Source organism: Xenopus laevis, chromosome 2L (assembly GCF_017654675.1).
Source record: "Xenopus laevis strain J_2021 chromosome 2L, Xenopus_laevis_v10.1, whole genome shotgun sequence".
NCBI lineage: Eukaryota > Metazoa > Chordata > Amphibia > Anura > Pipidae > Xenopus > Xenopus laevis.
Genome location: NC_054373.1, coordinates 15,726,844 through 15,745,268, shown reverse-complemented (window position 1 = coordinate 15,745,268; position 18,425 = coordinate 15,726,844). Strand labels below are relative to the sequence as shown.

Sequence of the window (18,425 nt, the reverse complement as noted above, 5' to 3'; positions counted from 1 at the left end):
TTTGTTATACTTGGTGGGCCTTCCTGTTTCTGACCCTCAGCGGCATAACTACAGCAGAAGCAGAACCTGTGGCTGCCGGAAGGTGTAGAAGGTATAGGGGCTCCATGTGGTCCTAATACATATATAGTCTTAATAAATATTGGTAAAACAAGTCAAGTTCTAGACATTTTGGGGCCTGAAAAATAATTTGCTATGGGGCCCAGTTATATATTGAATAACGTACCCCCTCTAGTAAAATATAATGATATTACGAGTTACCGAGGAATTCCCTGACCTTCTGCCTCGTTATTATACAGGTCGTGGAACTCCGAGGTAATTCCTAATATCCTAATATTTTGGCACAGGGTGTACTTTATTTATTATCATACACATGTTTCAGTGAGTCATGTGACAGAAATGACATCGCTAAGCTCCGATTATAACTGATGACATCACTAAGCACCTTGGCTCTTGTGTATTATATCTAGTTACGCCACTGCCGACCCTAATTGTTACAGGCTGGCATTGCTTGCTTCAACTAAGTTTATAGTTTACAAATATTTTTACCTCCTTCTCTATCAAGTGGTCCCATTATGAACCCACACACAGTAAATGCTAAATGTACAACCTAAAGTTCATGTATGTACAATCTAGCACTTGGATACACAGGCCACCAATTTCCCATGTCAACACAATACACCCTTGACAGGTTGAATTGGTCTTCATAATTGGGATTGGTAAATACAGATAAACATGAAGGATCAGTTGGAGAGCAAAATAGTGATAGCATCTCAAATAAACCAAAAATAGAATTTCACTATTTTCCTCTCCAGTGGATCCTTTGTGTTTATGACAACTCCATGTAGAAGTAGTGAACCTACTAAACTGTTTGAGGAGCAGAACTTCATATACTTCAGAGACACCATTGATAGGAAAATACAGATACTTTGTTTTCAATGCTCTTCTCCATGTATTCAAGAAAGAGAGTAATTAAATTCGGACCCAGTATAGAACCCTGCAGCACATTACTTCCAACTATAGTCCAAGGAGAATGTGCCATTGACAACTACATAATCCTTCAGCCTGTTCTCTATCCGTATACAAATACCATCCACTGGATTTTAGTTTAGAAAGCAGCCTGGGCAAAATCTAAGTAGATGAGATCTACTTCAATGCCACTATCCACATTCCACTTACTATATCATAAAAATAAGTAAATATGTTTGACAGGCTGGTTACTACTTATGATGCTATCTACAAGAATGTGATCTCTCAGCAAAGCTTTGGATAGCTTCCCCCACTACAGCTGTCAACATTTAGTCCTTTAATTGCCAGGTTGAAACCATAATCTTTTTGAATAGTGGAATCACTTGAGCTTTGGTACCAACCCAGATAATGGGGAGGTTTAGAAAATTATTAAGAAATGGCCTTAGTAAAGCCATGCTTAACTCTGTATGTAATCATATGGAACCTTCATTATATTACTTACATACTAACTTGTCAACCTCTGACAAGCCTAAAGCTGGCCATAGACGCAAAGATCTGATCGTACGAATCGAGGATTCGTGTGTGGAGAGTCCCGACATTTTGCGTCCAGCCAGAGATCGGTCGTTTGTTCGATCGGACAGGTTAAAAGATTTCTGTTGGCTGCCGATAATATCTCTGCGTGTATTGCCGATCGTACGATTTTCAGTGGGAGACTGTCACCAGCTTTGGTCGGACATAACTTTCGTACGATTGCTGTCAGGTGCAGAACATCGGCTCATCTGTTCTTTTCTACTTTATTTGATCTGAATGGTTAGTGGCAGGTCGGGAGATGGGGAAGTCCGATCGTACGATGATTCGTAGAATCGGATCTTTGCGTCTATGGCCAGCTTAAGGCCTAAGCCTTCTGCAATAACACAAACGGAACCCTCCAGAAATTGTTTTTTCTATTGTTTATAATGAGGAAAATATGTTATTAAAGGGGGACATACAACCTCCATATAACACCAGTGACTCAGCAGGGAAACCACTAAAAACCAAAACCAGTTATGTAAATTGCAAAAGTGCTCAGTAGAGCACTCTGAGGAAATGTAAAATAAATGGCCTCTGAACCAAAAAAAATGAATTGATGTTACTCAAAGTGGTCCTCTGAGTGCTTTTGCAATTAGCATACATTTTTGTGGTTGACATTAGCAGTTTTAGACAGCTAATGCCAAACTTTCTGCTCAACATCTCTCTTTGAAAGGTCAGACTTTTTCGGGACAGTTAACCCTAGGGTTACTGACTCTCTAACCTTTAGAGAGCTGTTGAACCAATAGCCTTGTAGCCAGTCTAAAACCGCTAATGCCAACATCTCAGAAACCACTAAAAACAGAAAATGAATGTTAATAGCAAAAGTGCTTAATGAAGCAATCTGAGTAAATTTACATCAGTTATGAGTATAGATCTCCTTTAAGATATATATACAAATATATCCACACACACACAAACATATATATATATATATATATATATATATATATATATATATATATATACTGTATATATATATATTTGCTTATTTATATAGGGTTGCTTGTGCACACAGTGCTGTACAGTAGATGTTCCCTTTCAGAACAATTGCCTTTTCAGAGGCCCACTCTAAGGGTAAGTCCACACGAGGAGATTCAGGGAGATTTTGTCGCCTGGCGACTAATCGCCTAGTCTTTTGAGCAACTATCTCCCTGAACTGCCTCAGCGTTTTTCCCCATAGGCTACAATGAAAAGTCGCCTGCGTTAATGCACACGCAGCGATGCGTTTTCAATAGTTACCCAAAGTTGCCTCAGTGAGGCAATTTCAGGCGACTATAGAAAACGCATCGCAGCGTGTGCATTAACGCAGGCGACTTTTCATTGTAGCCTATGGGGAAAAACGCTGAGGCAGTTCAGGGAGATAGTTGCTCAAAAGACGAGGCGATTAGTCGCCAGGCGACAAAATCTCCCTGAATCTCCTCGTGTGGCCTTACCCTTATACTGCATCTATTCACCAGCATTCTTAGGGCCAGGAGTCCTCTCTATGTCTTACCCCTTTGACTTGTAGATTATAAATGCTGTCCTCCTATTTCCTTCCTTACATACAAATTAAGCCACATGGGTTCTTTATGATTTTAAATTGCTTTCCAAAGTGAATAACCTGCGATCTGGAATAATTTAATATTATTTTAAAGGTCAACCAACAGCTGCACAGAGAAGAGTCAACGTGTTCTGTGTGTTCTTATTTTTCTTTCTGTAGATATATATCATTAGAGAAAGCTTTTTTTTTGTCCTGTGGTTTATTGGTAGAAAGGGATCATTGTCAACAATCCTTTTGTTCTTGAGTTACTTGGACATATAAGATGCAATTAAAGAAATGGCTAGGATCTTTCTTTTTCCCCTGTGTGTTGTTTGTGCTTGCATCCCTTCTTACTTTGTATTCACCGACTCACTCTCTTGACTGGCACAAGAATCCCAGTGTGGGAAAGCGGAGATTTCCTATGAAGTGAGACTTGTTTCCAGGGAAAACATAAAAAAAAAACCTAGAATCTACACCATGAGGACTGCAGTCATTTTATTCCCAACACAAACTGAGAAGCTGGGGTTAAATAATGAATGCATTCCTCAGGCTGAATCTCTTCTGATGACCTTGAAAAGGTGAAATTAGGAATAATCGAAAATAAAAGTACATTTGTCTAGATTTTATCAACATGTACCTAGGACTATCACACATAAAATAAAATCATCTGATCACTTGTGTCTTTATTAACCTTTTAGCACTGTGCTAGTGATGTGCGGGTTGACCTGGAACCCTCGATGAACCATGGGTTGACCACTGGTTGGGCAGGTTCGGTTTGAAATTTGGGCACCCATTGCGAGTTAAGGTTGGGTGCGGGGCAGACTGGGGAAGAAACACACACCTCCACTGCTCCAAAAGATTCCGTGTCTTGGAACTAGAGGTGCGCAGAGAAGTAGTGTACAGAGTGAGATGACGCGAGTAGGGGTTGGGTCCTACAATTGTAGAAATGGGCAGTGACGCCTGAGGCACACTGATGTGGTAAAACTCGATTTTATTCCATGAATCAAAACAACCTCATCCTTACGCATTTTGTATCTAGAGATGCCTTTGCCTATGATTACATATCTCTAGATATGAAAAGCGTTAGGACAAAGCTTTACCGCATCTGTGTGCCTCAGGAGTGAGTTCTCATTTCTAGAGTTGTCTGCACCTTCACCCCAAGCTACGGGTTCGGGGCTCTGCACTCGAGCCACCATTTGATACCGGTGAGTGTGAATCACACGTTTCACTTTGCAGTTTAATTTGATCCCAAAGTAGACGGACCTGGGGGTTATGCACCCAGGTCAACCTGTTCATCGGGTGAGCCATGGCTACATTTGTTTGCTGATTTCATCAATTAAATATGGCGTTTTACTCATCCGAACAAATAATTTTGTATAGTCAGCGTTTCTTTACTTGTTTTGGGATTGAGCCATAAATAATCCTCTCCTTTTGGGTCCTACAATGGCAGCATTTTGCAGATCAGGGTCAGTCACAGGTTAAGGTTTTGTGGCTTAGGGTTGGGCGCGGTTTGTTTTTTTCCTGACCCGCACATCACTAGACTGTGCCTCTAATGCTAATAACATACACTATATGGCCAAAAGGATGTGGACCTCCCTTCTCATTACTCGAATTGCCTATCTGAGCTACTATAATTATACAAATCTAATTTCTACATCATATAATGCATGGGGTGAAACAATGATGTCAGAGAGCCCTGCAGCTACTGAGGGGGCAGCACCCGTGGACATTCATTTTTAATATATTTATGAAATATTTTTTATTACAGGTTTGGGGAGATGTATTACTTCCCCTTATGCCACTGTAATACTAGTATGTACTCCATTACATCATTATTATTTTATAATAGTTCTTTCTTACCTAAAAACCACACATTTTCTTCTATAAATCCTCAAGGTCTGTAACATTTATTGCAGGTACCTTTTCAATCGAGTCTCAGCAATACTGAGTCTCTTTGTGATCCCCCCTGGCGAACTGGTGAATAAACCCTTATCTTCTAATCAATCACTGTCACATATTATTAGTGCAGATTTTCAGATTACTTGCATTACAAATAACCCTACTGGGAGAGATTACTGGCCGGTAACCCAGTTTCCTATAATCTATTGCAGTCAAAGGAATGTATATTGAATGCTTTTTTCTGCTTTACTCGCCTACCGTCACACAAGTATAGTCTCCAACAGACATCTCTGATTTATTATTAAACTATGACGTATGCAGCATAAGGAATTATAGATTAAGGCAGAAAGGCATTTATTTTGATTGAGATCAAGTGCGGTCTGCTGAGGAATTTCTGATATTTACACTAATGTTATTTACATAAATAATTTGTGAAGTCCTTTTAAATAAAACACAGTAAAAATCTAAAAAATAAAATAATTCATATTTAATAAACATATATATATATATATCTATATATATATATATATATATATATATATATATATATATATATATATATATATATATACAGTATATATATATATATATATATATATATATATACCCTTCCGGAGGTACAGTTAATATTTGATGTTTCTGCACCCATGCATATTCGTTGACTTTATCGAGAGTGCCGGTAGCCGAGTGTAAAGTGTATATATATATATATATATATTTATTTAATTATTTTTTTAATGAAAAGCATGTACATTTTACTTTTTTATTAAATATATTTTTCTAGGTGGCGCTGCATTTTTTGGCTTCTTTCTCTATTTTTGTTATCAAAGTGCATAGAAAATATACCTTAATTAAAGCAATACCGACGCATTCCTATAATAATCATAGGAATGTGTCCATATCAAGGAGGTGATGCAAGCTGAATATTTTCCACTAAAAGCCCCCTCAAAGCTGCCCACAAACCTTTGTGAAGCCGACCCTCTGACACTGCTAATGGATCTGTGGTAGTTTTAGCGATGCTGGGCTGGGGGCGGAGTGATCTTCCATTGGCCGAAGTCCTGTTTTCATTTGTGATTAGCCTATGGAAAGATTGCTCCTCCCCCAGCCCAGCATCACTGAAACAACGCAGAAGATCCATTAACAGTGTTGGAGGGTCCGCTTAACGAAGGTTCACGGGGTTGGCTTTGAGGGGACTTTTAGAGGAAAATTTTGATACGGACATGTTCCTATGATTTTTAAAGGAAAATAAAAAATAAAAAATTATGGTTTGTATAAATATGTAACAAATGTCAAATGTACATATATCTTTTTAATTATCATATGAATGATGTACCGGTATGGGACCTATTATCCAGAAAGTTTGGGAGCTTGGGTTTCCCGGATAATGAGTCTTTTAAAAATTAATTTAGGCATTAATTAAATCCAATAGGCTGGTTTTGCCTCCAATAAGGATTAATTATATCTTAGTTGGGATCAAGTACAAACTACTGGTTTATTATTGCAGAGAAAAAGGAAATCATTTTTAAAAATTTGAATTATTTGATTAAAATGGGGTCTATGGGAGACGGCCATCCCGTAATTTGGACCTTTCTGGATAACAGATACCTGTATATGTTTACCTATAAACATTTGTAAGGGGCCGATTCACTAAGGGTCGAATTTCGAAGTTAAAAATACTTCGAAATTCGACCCTCGAATTGAAATCCTTCGACTTCGAATATCGAAGTCGAAGGATTTAGCGCTAAACGTTCGTTCGATCGATCGAAGGATTTTTCGTTCGTTTACGATTAAATCCTTCGAATCGAAGGATTTTAATCCAACGATCGAAGGAAAATCCTTCGATCAAAAAAAGGTTAGCAAACCTATGGGGACCTTCCCCATAGGCTAACATTGACTTCGGTAGGTTTTATCTGCCGAAGTAGGGGGTCGAAGTTTTTTTTAAAGGGAAAGTACTTCGACTATCGAATGGTCGAATAGTCGAACGATTTTTCGTTCGAAACGTTCGAATCGAAGTCGAAGGTCGTAGTCGAAGGTCGAAGTACCCAAAAAATACTTCGAAATTCGAAGTATTTTTCATTCGAATCCTTCACTCGAGCTTAGTGAATCGGCCCCTAAATATCATGACAATATTCAAGGGAACCTTGTGATTTTCTTTAGACATGTCTGAGCATAAGTCAGCACTGCCCAATATGTTGGCACTCTAAAAATACGTTAATAACAATAATACTATTTATACGTGAAACAATATATTTCAGAGGTTCAGATGTGATATGGGCAAGAGGACAGAGAGCAAATGTGAGGAATATCAGTCCTTTTCTTTTATACATTAAATAATGCAGAACAAGAATATACGTAGGATTAACTCAATGTGTATTTTAATGTGGAATTTGCATTACACGTTTCTGAATAAAAAATGTAAATATATACAAATCTCTTTTTTCATCTTAAACCCTAGCACCATGAACACATTTCTCATCCAGATCTAACTGGTGAACATAACCCGTCATAAAGGTGACTGTGGTAGAGATCTGAATGTGTCTAAAGGTGGCCATACACGGAGAGATCCGCTCGTTTGGTGATGTCGCCAAACGAGCGAATCTCTCCCCGATATGCCCACCTTGATGTAGGCAATATCGGGCTGATCCGATCGTGGGCCCTAGGGCCCAATGATCGGATCCTAACAGTGGCTTTATGGGCGGTCGGATCGCGGGACCGCATCAACGAACAGATTCGCCCGCGATCCGATGGGATTTTTAGTCCCATCCGATCGAGATCTGGCCGACTTTCGGATTCTAATCCTTTTTCAGCAGGATTAGAATCCTTCTGCCTGGACGAACTGGATCCTAATTAGCATATGCAAATTAGGGTCTGGAGGGAAATCGTGTGACTTTTTGTCACAAAACAAGGAAGTAAAAATGTTTTCCCATTCCTAATTTGCATATGCAAATCAGGATTTGGATTCAGTTCGGTATTCAGCCGAATCTTTCGCGAAGGATTCGGGGGTTCAGCCGAATCCATAATAGTGGATTCGGTGCATCCCTAGTTTGCAGACTTAAAATGGGAAACTGCAACTGCAAAAAAAAAAAGATAATGATTCCGAATAAATCATCTCCTCCATATTGGCCACTGGCACTTTCATGGACCCGGCGCTGTCCATGGTTATGTATGTAGCAAATAATAATCCGTGCATTCCCCTGCAATTTATGGGCCTCGATTGCTTCCTCGTAGTCTATAAACACAACGCCAGGTTAATTGAATGGTCTCCTGATGAATTGGATCTTAGTGTATGTGTGTCTATCGACAAAAATTACATTGCAAGGAACAGGGACTGACGTGAATGATTATACATTAAAAGTGCTGTTAAGTCTCTAAGCACTGTTAAATATAGGGTAATAATCGTCTAATATCATTTATAGGTACATGCTCCATAAAATGTATATATATATATATATATATATATATATATATATATATATATATATATATATATCTATATCTATATCTATCTATATATATATATATATATAGAATTACAATTCAACAAAGAAGGTCCGCACTCTCAGGTCTTAAAAATCAAAAAATGGTTTATTATAAAAGACTTCTTTTATAATAAACCATTTTTTGATTTTTAAGACCTGAGAGTGCGGACCTTCTTTGTTGAATTGTAATTCTAAATATTTTGGACACTGCACCCAGGCACGCTTATACCTTGTTACGTGAGTGCTGACTTCTCCATGGATCGATATATATATATATATATATATATATATATATATATATATATATATATAAAGTTGTCTGTGGTATCCGCACTCCTTAGCTTGTGAGTTCGAGGTGCACGATCAATAAATCATAGATAAAGGTTGGAAGGATCAGCACACTCCATTTTGCGATGAACAGAGTGTTTTTTATTAAACACACATAACTCCAACGTTTCGGTTCCGCCTGGGAACCTTTATCAAGGATAACCTTGATAAAGGTTCCCAGGCGGAACCGAAACGTTGGAGTTATGTGTGTTTAATAAAAAACACTTTGTTCATCGCAAAATGGAGTGTGCTGATCCTTCCAACCTTTATATATATATAAGGGGTGGTTTCATTATTTTATTTTTTTTTATAGTTTTATAGTTATTTGCCTTTTTCTTTTGACTCTTTGCAGCTTTCAAATGGTCGTCACTGACTCCCTTCTAAAAAACAAATGCGCTGTAAGGCTACAAATGTATTTTTATTGCTACTTTATATTCCTGATCTATTCAGCTCCTCTCCTATTCGTATTCCAGTCTCTTATTCAAATAAGTGCATGGTTGTTAGGGGACTTTGCACCCTAGCAACCAGATTGCTTCTGCATAAAAAGATAAATAACTCAAAAACCACAAATAATAAAAAATAAAAACCAATTGCAAATTGTCTCAGATTATCACTCTCTACATCATACTAAAAGTGATCTCAAAGGTGAACCACCCCTTTCCGTCCACCAGCCCTTTTAGTATTTTAGTACTATATCTAGTACTTTCTGTGATTGGGGCTTGTGCAGGGGAGAGGGGATGATCAGTACAGGGGTGCGGCCCAGATTTTTTATTCAGCAGCTCTCTAGTTTGCAGTTTCAGTAATCTAGTTGCTAGGGCTCAGATTACCCTAACAACCATGCATTGATTTAAACAAGAGACTGGAATATAAATAGGAGCGGGCTTGAAAGATGGCAAGTAATAAAAAGTAGCTTTAGCAATAAATGTGTAGCCTTACAGATGTAGATGGTGTAAGTGCCATTTGTAAGCTGAAAAGAGTCCGAAGAAAAAGCCAAATAATTCTAAAACTATAAAAAATAAATAATGAAGATTAATTGAAAAGTTACGTAGAAGTAGCCATTCTTTAACATACTAAAAGTTAACTTAAAGGTGAACCACCCTTTTAATGAATCAGGATGCTGGGTTGGTAAAAAGTTGCCCATGGGGAGTTTTAGGACAATTGCACTTCAGGGTGGTTTATTGCTCAATGAATAATATTCGGAGGAGCAGGCAGGCAACTACTTGTCCCCCCATTCAATTCGTATAACAATTGTCTGGACCCACTTTGGATACTTAAAGCCGCGGTCTTGTCTGCTTTATTCACAAATATTTTTACACCATGTGCCCCAGAGATAAGCCTAAAACTGTACTGTATGTTGTGTATCTTGGCTGCTGGTGAATAGTAAGTTACTATATATATTATGGCTGCTGCAATACAATCTATAGTTTGCATGCATTGAGCATACACAGCAAGACTAACCCTCTTACATCCCATTCTCTGCTACTAAACTGCATCTTTCAGCATTTCTGGACAATCTTTGACTGGCAAAGGAGGCAGGGAGTTGTGCTTTTATAACAGATGGTGCATTACCAGCTTGGAAAGTCCTGATTTCAGCACTCGGTTTGGTAAGGTGCCAACAGATGTTCTACAGGTGTACTGGTGCTTCTGTTATCTGCTTCATCTTTTTATGTGCCTTCTAGTTTTAAAGCAGCAGAGGCAGAAACAAAAAGACCAGGGTAGGCAAGTCCTAATATACAGAATATTATAAATACCAACTAATGTTTATTAAGGTGAAACTCATCCAGAATGCAGTAAAGAACACATGACAATTCCTTTTCTCGTTTTGCATTGCATTTACATGGTATCACGAAGTGTGGCTTTTACTGCTGCTAATACTAAAGACAGCCACCTAGTGTTCATATATGCCATTAGTAGTTACTTTCTTCATTATGAGTTTATTGACTGACTTGCTTTCTCAGAGAGCTTCACTAATAATACAGTTAAGCGTACAAAGTTCCGTGCAGAAGCTCTGGCCCTGCCAGACACCACTATAAAGCCTTGCATATATTTACTGTAAATAGAAAATGTATTTATATATATAATCCCAGCAAATAGGAGCGCACAACAATAAGTAAATAATAAAAGCTGGATGCCAGTCTTGAAAATGTACAAAACACCACCGATGACGGCACTCCAAAATCAATCAGCTTAGGCAACAAGTCAGATGAAGTGAAGGTTTATTAGTAGACCAACGTTTCGATTCCGTACAGGTCTACTAATAAAGATTATAAATATATATACACACATACATATATAGTCATATTGTTGAACCGGCACTCACCATTAACTAGTCATATCCCGGGTGCTTCTTCAAGAAAAAGCATATAGAATGGTTAAGAGCACTCACGGGTATTGTGACAAAAAGCTTTTATTGGAGTATTACAATCTACCCCACATCAACGCGTTTCGGTTCTCTCTGAACCGTCGTCAGAGAGAACCGAAACGCGTTGATGTGGGGTAGATTGTAATACTCCAATAAAAGCTTTTTGTCACAATACCCGTGAGTGCTCTCAACCATTCTATATATATACTGTATATATATATATATATATATATATATATATATATATATATATATATATATATATATATATATATATATATAGTCCAATGTAAGAAAGCACTCACAGCTACAACCATCATATATCAACGTGGAAAAGGTTTATTCCTCCATATTCACATTTACAACAACTATTGGATCAAAAACGAACAACTAACGTTTCGGCTAGCACTCTAGCCTTTCTCAAATGAGTGCTAGCCGAAACGTTAGTTGTTCGTTTTTGATCCAATAAACACTTTAGTTTTTTCATAAGACCTGTGAGTGCAAGTTTTTTCCTTTTTCTACCTTACATTTTTGGGTTTGTTGCACCCAGGCCACCTTTACCTTTACGAGTTGTGCCGGCATCTCTCTCTCTCTCTCCCTCTCTCTCTCTCCCCCTCTCTCTCTCTCTCTCTCTCTCTCTCTCTCTCTCTCTCACGCTCCAGAGCATAGAAGAAAGCTGTGTATCATTTCTTGCTTCCCCTGTAACAAGGAATCCAACAATGGAGCTAATGCTGTACTGGATATATTCTTCCTGGAACCCTGGAAAGGTGTATTGTGTACTGCTCAGGACTTTGCAAACTGCTCAGATGTCCTACTTGTGCCTGATCAAGTCAAGTGGAGTGCTCTTTCCCAGAGTGCAGTCATATTCCTAGTAGGCTTGGTGTATCTCATTGCTATTACAAGATACCCAGCAGGATGGATCGACTATTAGGGTCACAAAGTGGTAATCACAAGTTAGTCACAAACTAACTGCCAAGTAAAGCAGATACTTATGTGTATGAATAAAGAATACTTTTAACATGCAGTTATGTTGCTAGGTAGTATAATTGAGCGCCAATGCCATAGATTTTAAATTGACAGTGGTTAAACCAATAGAATGCCATTTTGTGCACATATGAAGCCTAACCTCACATATGGGTTCCTACAGGTCAGGTTTCTAAAGATTTGCGTCAACATGACACATATTTTAATAAACATGAAGCTGTAGAACAGAACTGAGATGAATAGATGTTATAAACTGAGTTTAATCATTCAGCATGGGCAGTGATCATGCCATGTTTAAAATAAGCATCCCATACATAGGTTGCTCCATGTTCCATCTTCTATCTTAGGTGGGTTTCATATTATACGAATCTCAACTTGTTCTTCTACATTGTCAGACCCTACACATACACAATAAGGCCAAAACGATATGTTTTTGGAATTAGCTATTCAAGCCGTAACCATAATTTTTGCACAGGTGCCACTACATGATACGGTGATATTCTTGGCAATTCCATGCTCCTTGTTTGGAGAAGGCCTTCTCTGTTTCAGCAGTATAATAACCCCCATGCACAAAGTAAGGTCCATGCAGAATTGGGTTGCAGTGATGAGAATGTAAAAACCTGACTGGTCTGGAAAGAGCCCTATCCAAACTGAGCACCGGTGGGGTAAATTGGAATGTCTGTACCAAACCTCTCTAATTCTATTGTGGTGAATAGAAGGAAATGCCAACAATCTACTCTACCCAGAAAAGAAAAGGACCAGCTTCATTGGTTTGGGAATTAGATATTGGACTCTCCAATGCTATTATAAATAAAATGATCAGGGAGCTTTCAAAATTATATTTATATCTACATATATATTTTTGGATACTTTTTTGTGCAGCTGAGAGATTGTGGGAAGATCGGCAAGAGATTTTAAAGGACTTTTTTCATTTTTCTTAAATATTCTCTGATAATTGTAGAGAATATTGTAGAATCAAGCCATGAGAACCCAGTAGTTTTATCAAGTCTAGAAGATGCCAGTGGAATGTCGGCATGCTTCACTTGAGCCCATTTGTCCCCATCTCTGATTCTATTTTCTCATCTTTTTGGGTGCAAGAGATAAAAGGACAAACGAGCAGAAGAAAAAATAATTTTCGGGAATTAATTGAAGTTGGCCACCTAGACCTTTACAAGGTGCACACAATTGACTTTCCATGCACCGGCCGTCTGTTCCCTTTGTTCACCTGATTTATCAGTTGCTTTCCATTTGCTCTCAGAGCTATTTTCTTTCCTTTCTGTCCCTGCTTCCTAATCTTCCTTTTTATCTCTGTGCGGTCTGCGAGTTGGTTACACTTCTTTGATGAATAATTGAGTTTCCGATATGTTGGGCACTTAAAGGGAAACAAAGTTTACATCAAACATAAAGGTAAAACTGAGCAACTCGGAATACTGAAAACAATCCAGAGTCTCCGCAGGCGCACGTTCTTTGAAAATTAGGAAGCGAATGCCTTAAAGGCATTTTAAGGTAAGCGGTTTATAAAAATAATTCTTTGATGGTTTGGCCACCTCTTTGACCGGAAAACATTACAACTTGCATTTCCTCTCAAGTCAATCGGGAGCCCTAAAGCTTGCCTAATTTCTCTTTGATTCTACAGGTAAGCGAGAAATTATAGGGATTTTAGATGCCAGAGGGACAGGAGAAATTGTAAACCAGTGTCGGCTTAACCTATGAATGTAGCATTTATATATAGGTCAAGCAGAAGACTACCAACTTCCAATATCATTTTGCACTCAGCAAAAGCAATGTGAAATCCCTTAAAGGGAGCTGATCATGCTATAGTTTACTCTTGTATGAATTAGTTAGTTGTATTCAAAATATTCAATATTTACTGGGTCTTCTTTATTTTATTTAATCACTTAACTTGTTCTCCACTTCCCCAGCTTGGAATCTACTCAAGCAACAATACAATGAATTTTCATGACAGATGGGGAAGAATACCAGATATTCCATTTGGAAGGCTATGTGATCCAAAACAAATATTACTACTGTAGTAGAATAGACATCTTCAGGATGAATCTACATTCTAGTTGATGGGTTGGGCGATACAGGGTCACCAGATACCATTTTTGAAATTTAAGGCTACAGAAAGGCTAAAAGTCTAAAAACAACATTATGGCTAGGAATATTGCTGTCAATTTCATACTAAAAATTCATTTTAAGATGAACTTGCCATTTAAATGAAGAAAATACTGATGTAAACACTGGGTTGCATTTCGTGCTGTTCTAATGCAAGGGACTTCCAAGTACCCCTGCTGCAATGTGTCCACCCCAATGTAGAGCATCTATTTTTTGCATTACTTTTTACCTGTTACCGGTATTGTTGTTTACTTTTCCCAGCATACACACACAGGCATATTTATAGCAACAGTAGAGAATTTCAAAAATGTGAATGAATGTATGGAGTCTCTTAAATGTCCTGATTCATCAGCAAAGAAGGGCTAATACCCCCCAAGGGGGCTGCACACAGAAGCTGCCTGTGTCTCATCGGATCTCAGATCTGCTGTTGGAGCTGATGTGAAACAAAGAGCATGTCTGCATCCCGGGAGAGAGACGATAAGGAAGCAGGAGATAATGGGCCAGTTTGTATGTAAATAGGATTCTCTGTGCCGCTGTCAGTACTGCGAAGGAGAGGGGGGAAACGGGGAACTGGTGGGGACCCTGTAGCAGGAAAATCACAGTGAGCAACAACACAGATCTGCCACATCACATGCTTGTATGGAATGAGAATGAATGTGATGTACCCAGACTGCTAAAGGGAGGTTTGGCACCATCAGAGGAGGGTACCAGACAGCTAGAGCAGCAGCCCACACATAGACAGCACCACAAATAATACACATACACACACACAGCAGGCTATCTAGAAGCAGAGGATGGAAAGAGAATCTTGGACTCAGAATCTCATTGTAAGCAAAAGGGCACATATTGTATTTCACTGTTACTTCTCTAAGCTGTCAGTGTCAATAAGTGTGTGCTGCACTGTTACACTATTACACTATTAGTGCTGTGAGCTGTTTTGCACTGTTAGTGCTGAGAGCTGTTAGCCTGGGTAAGTTATATTTACCCTGCTAGTGCTGTAAACTGTCAGTTTGGGTAAGTGCCATTTTGCACTGGTAGTGCTGCCACCTGTGAACTGTCAGCCTGGAAAAGTTCTCTGCTCTGAGGTGTCAGTCCAGAGAAGTTCCCCATTATACAGTGATGAGAGCTGTCGCTCTAGATTAGCTCTCCATTCACTGTCCGTGTTGCCATTTGTCTGGATAAGTTCTGTGCCGAGAGCTGTCACTCTGGGAAAGTTCCTTTGCACTGTCAGTGTTGTGATCTGTCCATCTGGAGGTGTGAAGTGTCATGGACATTACTATGTTGTGCCAGTCTAGTTAAAATATATATATAGTGGCATCAGATGCCAAGATACAGCAGGTGTGTGTGTGGTTCAGTCACTGTGCCAGAAGTGGTTAACTGCCAAGACCAGCGCAAGAGCTTTTGCCAAGTCCCCCTTCACCCACATCAGAGTAGAAGCAGAGAGTGGTACTCACCGATCCGCAGGACTTGTTGGGACGCCTGGGGGATGATGGCAGCCAGGGCGCACAGGAAGGGGAGTAGAAGTCTGGCAGGGCTTCCCATCCTGAGATTGTTGCTTCTGCTGTTGCTGCTGAAAACAGTCACCATCCCAGTGATCCCAAGCTATTCCCCAGGTCTGAGGAGCACAGGTCTGCAGCTGGGGCTGAATTTCCACCTCATTCTCTGCCTCATGCACTTGTTCCTCCCAGGGGCTCCTGCTTGACAGTGTTCCCTAGCCCATCACTAACATCCACGGGACTTTTCCTTGGAGGAGCTACTCCAGCAGAACTCCCGCAGCCCAGCTCCCAAGAAAATTCACACAGTCCCTGCCAAATTATAGACCCCCACTCCTTGCTGGATGAGACCGTTATGAGAATGAAGAAGGAGCCCACGGTGCCTGTGATCTCCAGCAGATTAACCTCCCATCTGAGCCATGTTCACTCCTCTGCGAGGACTTTACCCGGAGATGATTGAATCTTTGCCTGGAATCTGATGGTAAGAGAAATTCTAATCTCCATGTTGGGCAGGGATAGGAGGGAGCAGGGTGATTAAGTGTAAAGGGGAAGTAGTACAGTGCAGCCCTCAGCTCCAAGCTACTTCTCTCTCTTCTTATTGAAAGGAGCGACCGCCCCCCAATCTAATCAGCAGTAGACATCTAGGCTGGCTGTGACTTCACACCTCGAGCTGTATAATCATGATATTGTGGCATCACATAGCAACCTCTCACCTGCTCCAGCACCGGCTCAATCCATCAAGGCAATCATCGGTATTCCAGGCTCTAGAGTCCAATGTCCCACCAAGTTCAGGACCACACCAACAGCTCACTATAGTGCAACGTTGAACTTATCCAGACTGACGGCTCCCAGTGCCAGACAGAACTTTTGCAGACAAACCCAATGCAATTACATTAGCCTTTTGCTTACGTGAAATTATGAGCCCAGGCAGCTCGGAATTCTCTTTCCATCGTCTGCTGTGTATGTATTGCTTGTGGTTCTGTTGTGCTGTCTATGTGTGGGCTGCTGCTCTAGCTGTCTGGTACCCTCCTCTGATGGTGCCAAATCTCCCTCTGGCAGTCTGGGTACATCACATTCATTCTCATTCCATACAAGCAGGTCCATGTGGCAGATCTGTGTTGTTACTTGCAGTGATTTTCCTGCTACAGGGTCCCCCCCAGTTGCTCCTTCCCCCCCCCTCTCCTTAGCAGTACTGACAGCGGCACAGAGGATCCTATTTACATACAAACTGGCCCATTATCTCCTGCTTCCTTATCGTCTCTCTCCCGGGATGCAGACATGCTCTTTGTTTCACATCAGCTCCAATGGCAGATCTGAGATCCGATGAGACAGTCAGCTTCTGTGTGCAGCCCCCTTGGGGGCATTAGCTCTTCTTTGCTGAGCAAAACTCATGCGACTCTATACATTTATTCATTTATTCAAAATCCTTTACTGTTGCAATAAATGTTTGTGTGTGCATGCTGGGAAAAGGAAACAGAAATACTAACGAGTAAAGTAATGCAATACATAGACGGCCAATGATCTAAATGGGCATCAGCACAGACATCAGAAATCTCCAGCTTTACAATAGTATCCAATAAATCCCAAAGGAAAGGCACACATTCCTCCTGTACAGACTAGCGTGTTCATACATTCAAAAGTATTCATTTAAAGGGCAAGTTCATCTTCAGTGATTTTAATCACTGTAATACAGGGTTGCCAGGTCTAATTTTTAAAACCAGCCAAAGTCAGCTATAAAACCAGCCCAAAACTAGCCAAGAGGCACTTCAACAGTAGCCCAAACATAGCACAATTTGTGCAGTGAAAAAAATTCTTAAAAAATAAATACATTTATGTTAAAATCCACCTTTGTAAAATTTTCACTGCTCCACAAATGTTCCCATGAAGTAAAATGGCACAGATCAGCCCATCACCAGTCACTACAGAGGGGGCCCAGGAGGTATAGGGGCTTCATAAGGCCATAACACATATACAATTTCAATAAATATTGGTATAACAGGTCAACCTCTAGATATTTTGGTGGCCAGCAGATTTTTTCCCCAAAATTGTCTGAAATTGAGGAAAGTCACCGGAAAGAGGGACGGATGACTGGAGTAGAGAGCCCAAAATCTGCTAACTTCCGACTTCTACACAAGTCAGTCCCATTGCATGCTGGGTATTGTAGTCTTATATTAAACTTGACATTTGGCAAATTGTTAAACAAAAATTATATTACCCAACATGCATTGGGAGACAGGCTTGGCACATTAGGGCAAGAAAAACTTTGGCTGGTTTCCAAAGTACAAACCAGACAAAAGCCCAAAAAGTAGCCCAAATCCGTACCTTGGCTAGTTTGTACTTTGTGGGTAAAGGATCTTTCCCTAATCAGTATGACCATATATTAGGATTGCTTTGTCACCAAAATAGATCCATGCAGCTAAATTACCGTCAAGTACATGGTACCGTTTTATTACAGAAGAAAAAAGGAAATAGTTTAGAATTATTTGCTTAAAATCGCCTGTGGGAGATGGCCTTTCGGAGCTTTGTGGATAACAGGTTTCCAGATAAGGGATGTGGGACCTGTTATCCAGAATGTTCAGGACCTGGGGTTTTCAAGATAACAGATCTTTCTGTAATTTGGACCTTCATACCTTAAGTTTACTAGAAAATCATGTAAACATTAAATAAACCCAATAGGCGGGTTTTGCTTCCAATAAGGATTAATTATA

At 39.7% G+C, this 18,425-nt stretch overlaps 1 protein-coding gene across 3 annotated transcripts in view; it reads right to left on the bottom strand.

Moving 5' to 3' along the window:
* The window catches only part of LOC108707425 (glutamate receptor ionotropic, kainate 1), a 273,351-nt gene extending 256,275 nt beyond the window's left edge, over positions 1-17,076 (bottom strand). Inside the window, exon 1 of one of the 3 annotated variants that reach the window (XM_041581583.1) lies at positions 15,679-17,076. In XM_041581583.1, coding sequence (XP_041437517.1) covers positions 15,679-15,811 — 133 coding nt within the window. In that variant the 5' untranslated portion in view covers positions 15,812-17,076. The remainder of the gene's footprint in view (positions 1-15,678) is intronic. The other 2 variants (XM_041581582.1, XM_018245436.2) reach the window with 2 other exon arrangements.
* Positions 17,077-18,425: the final 1,349 nt, after the last annotated feature.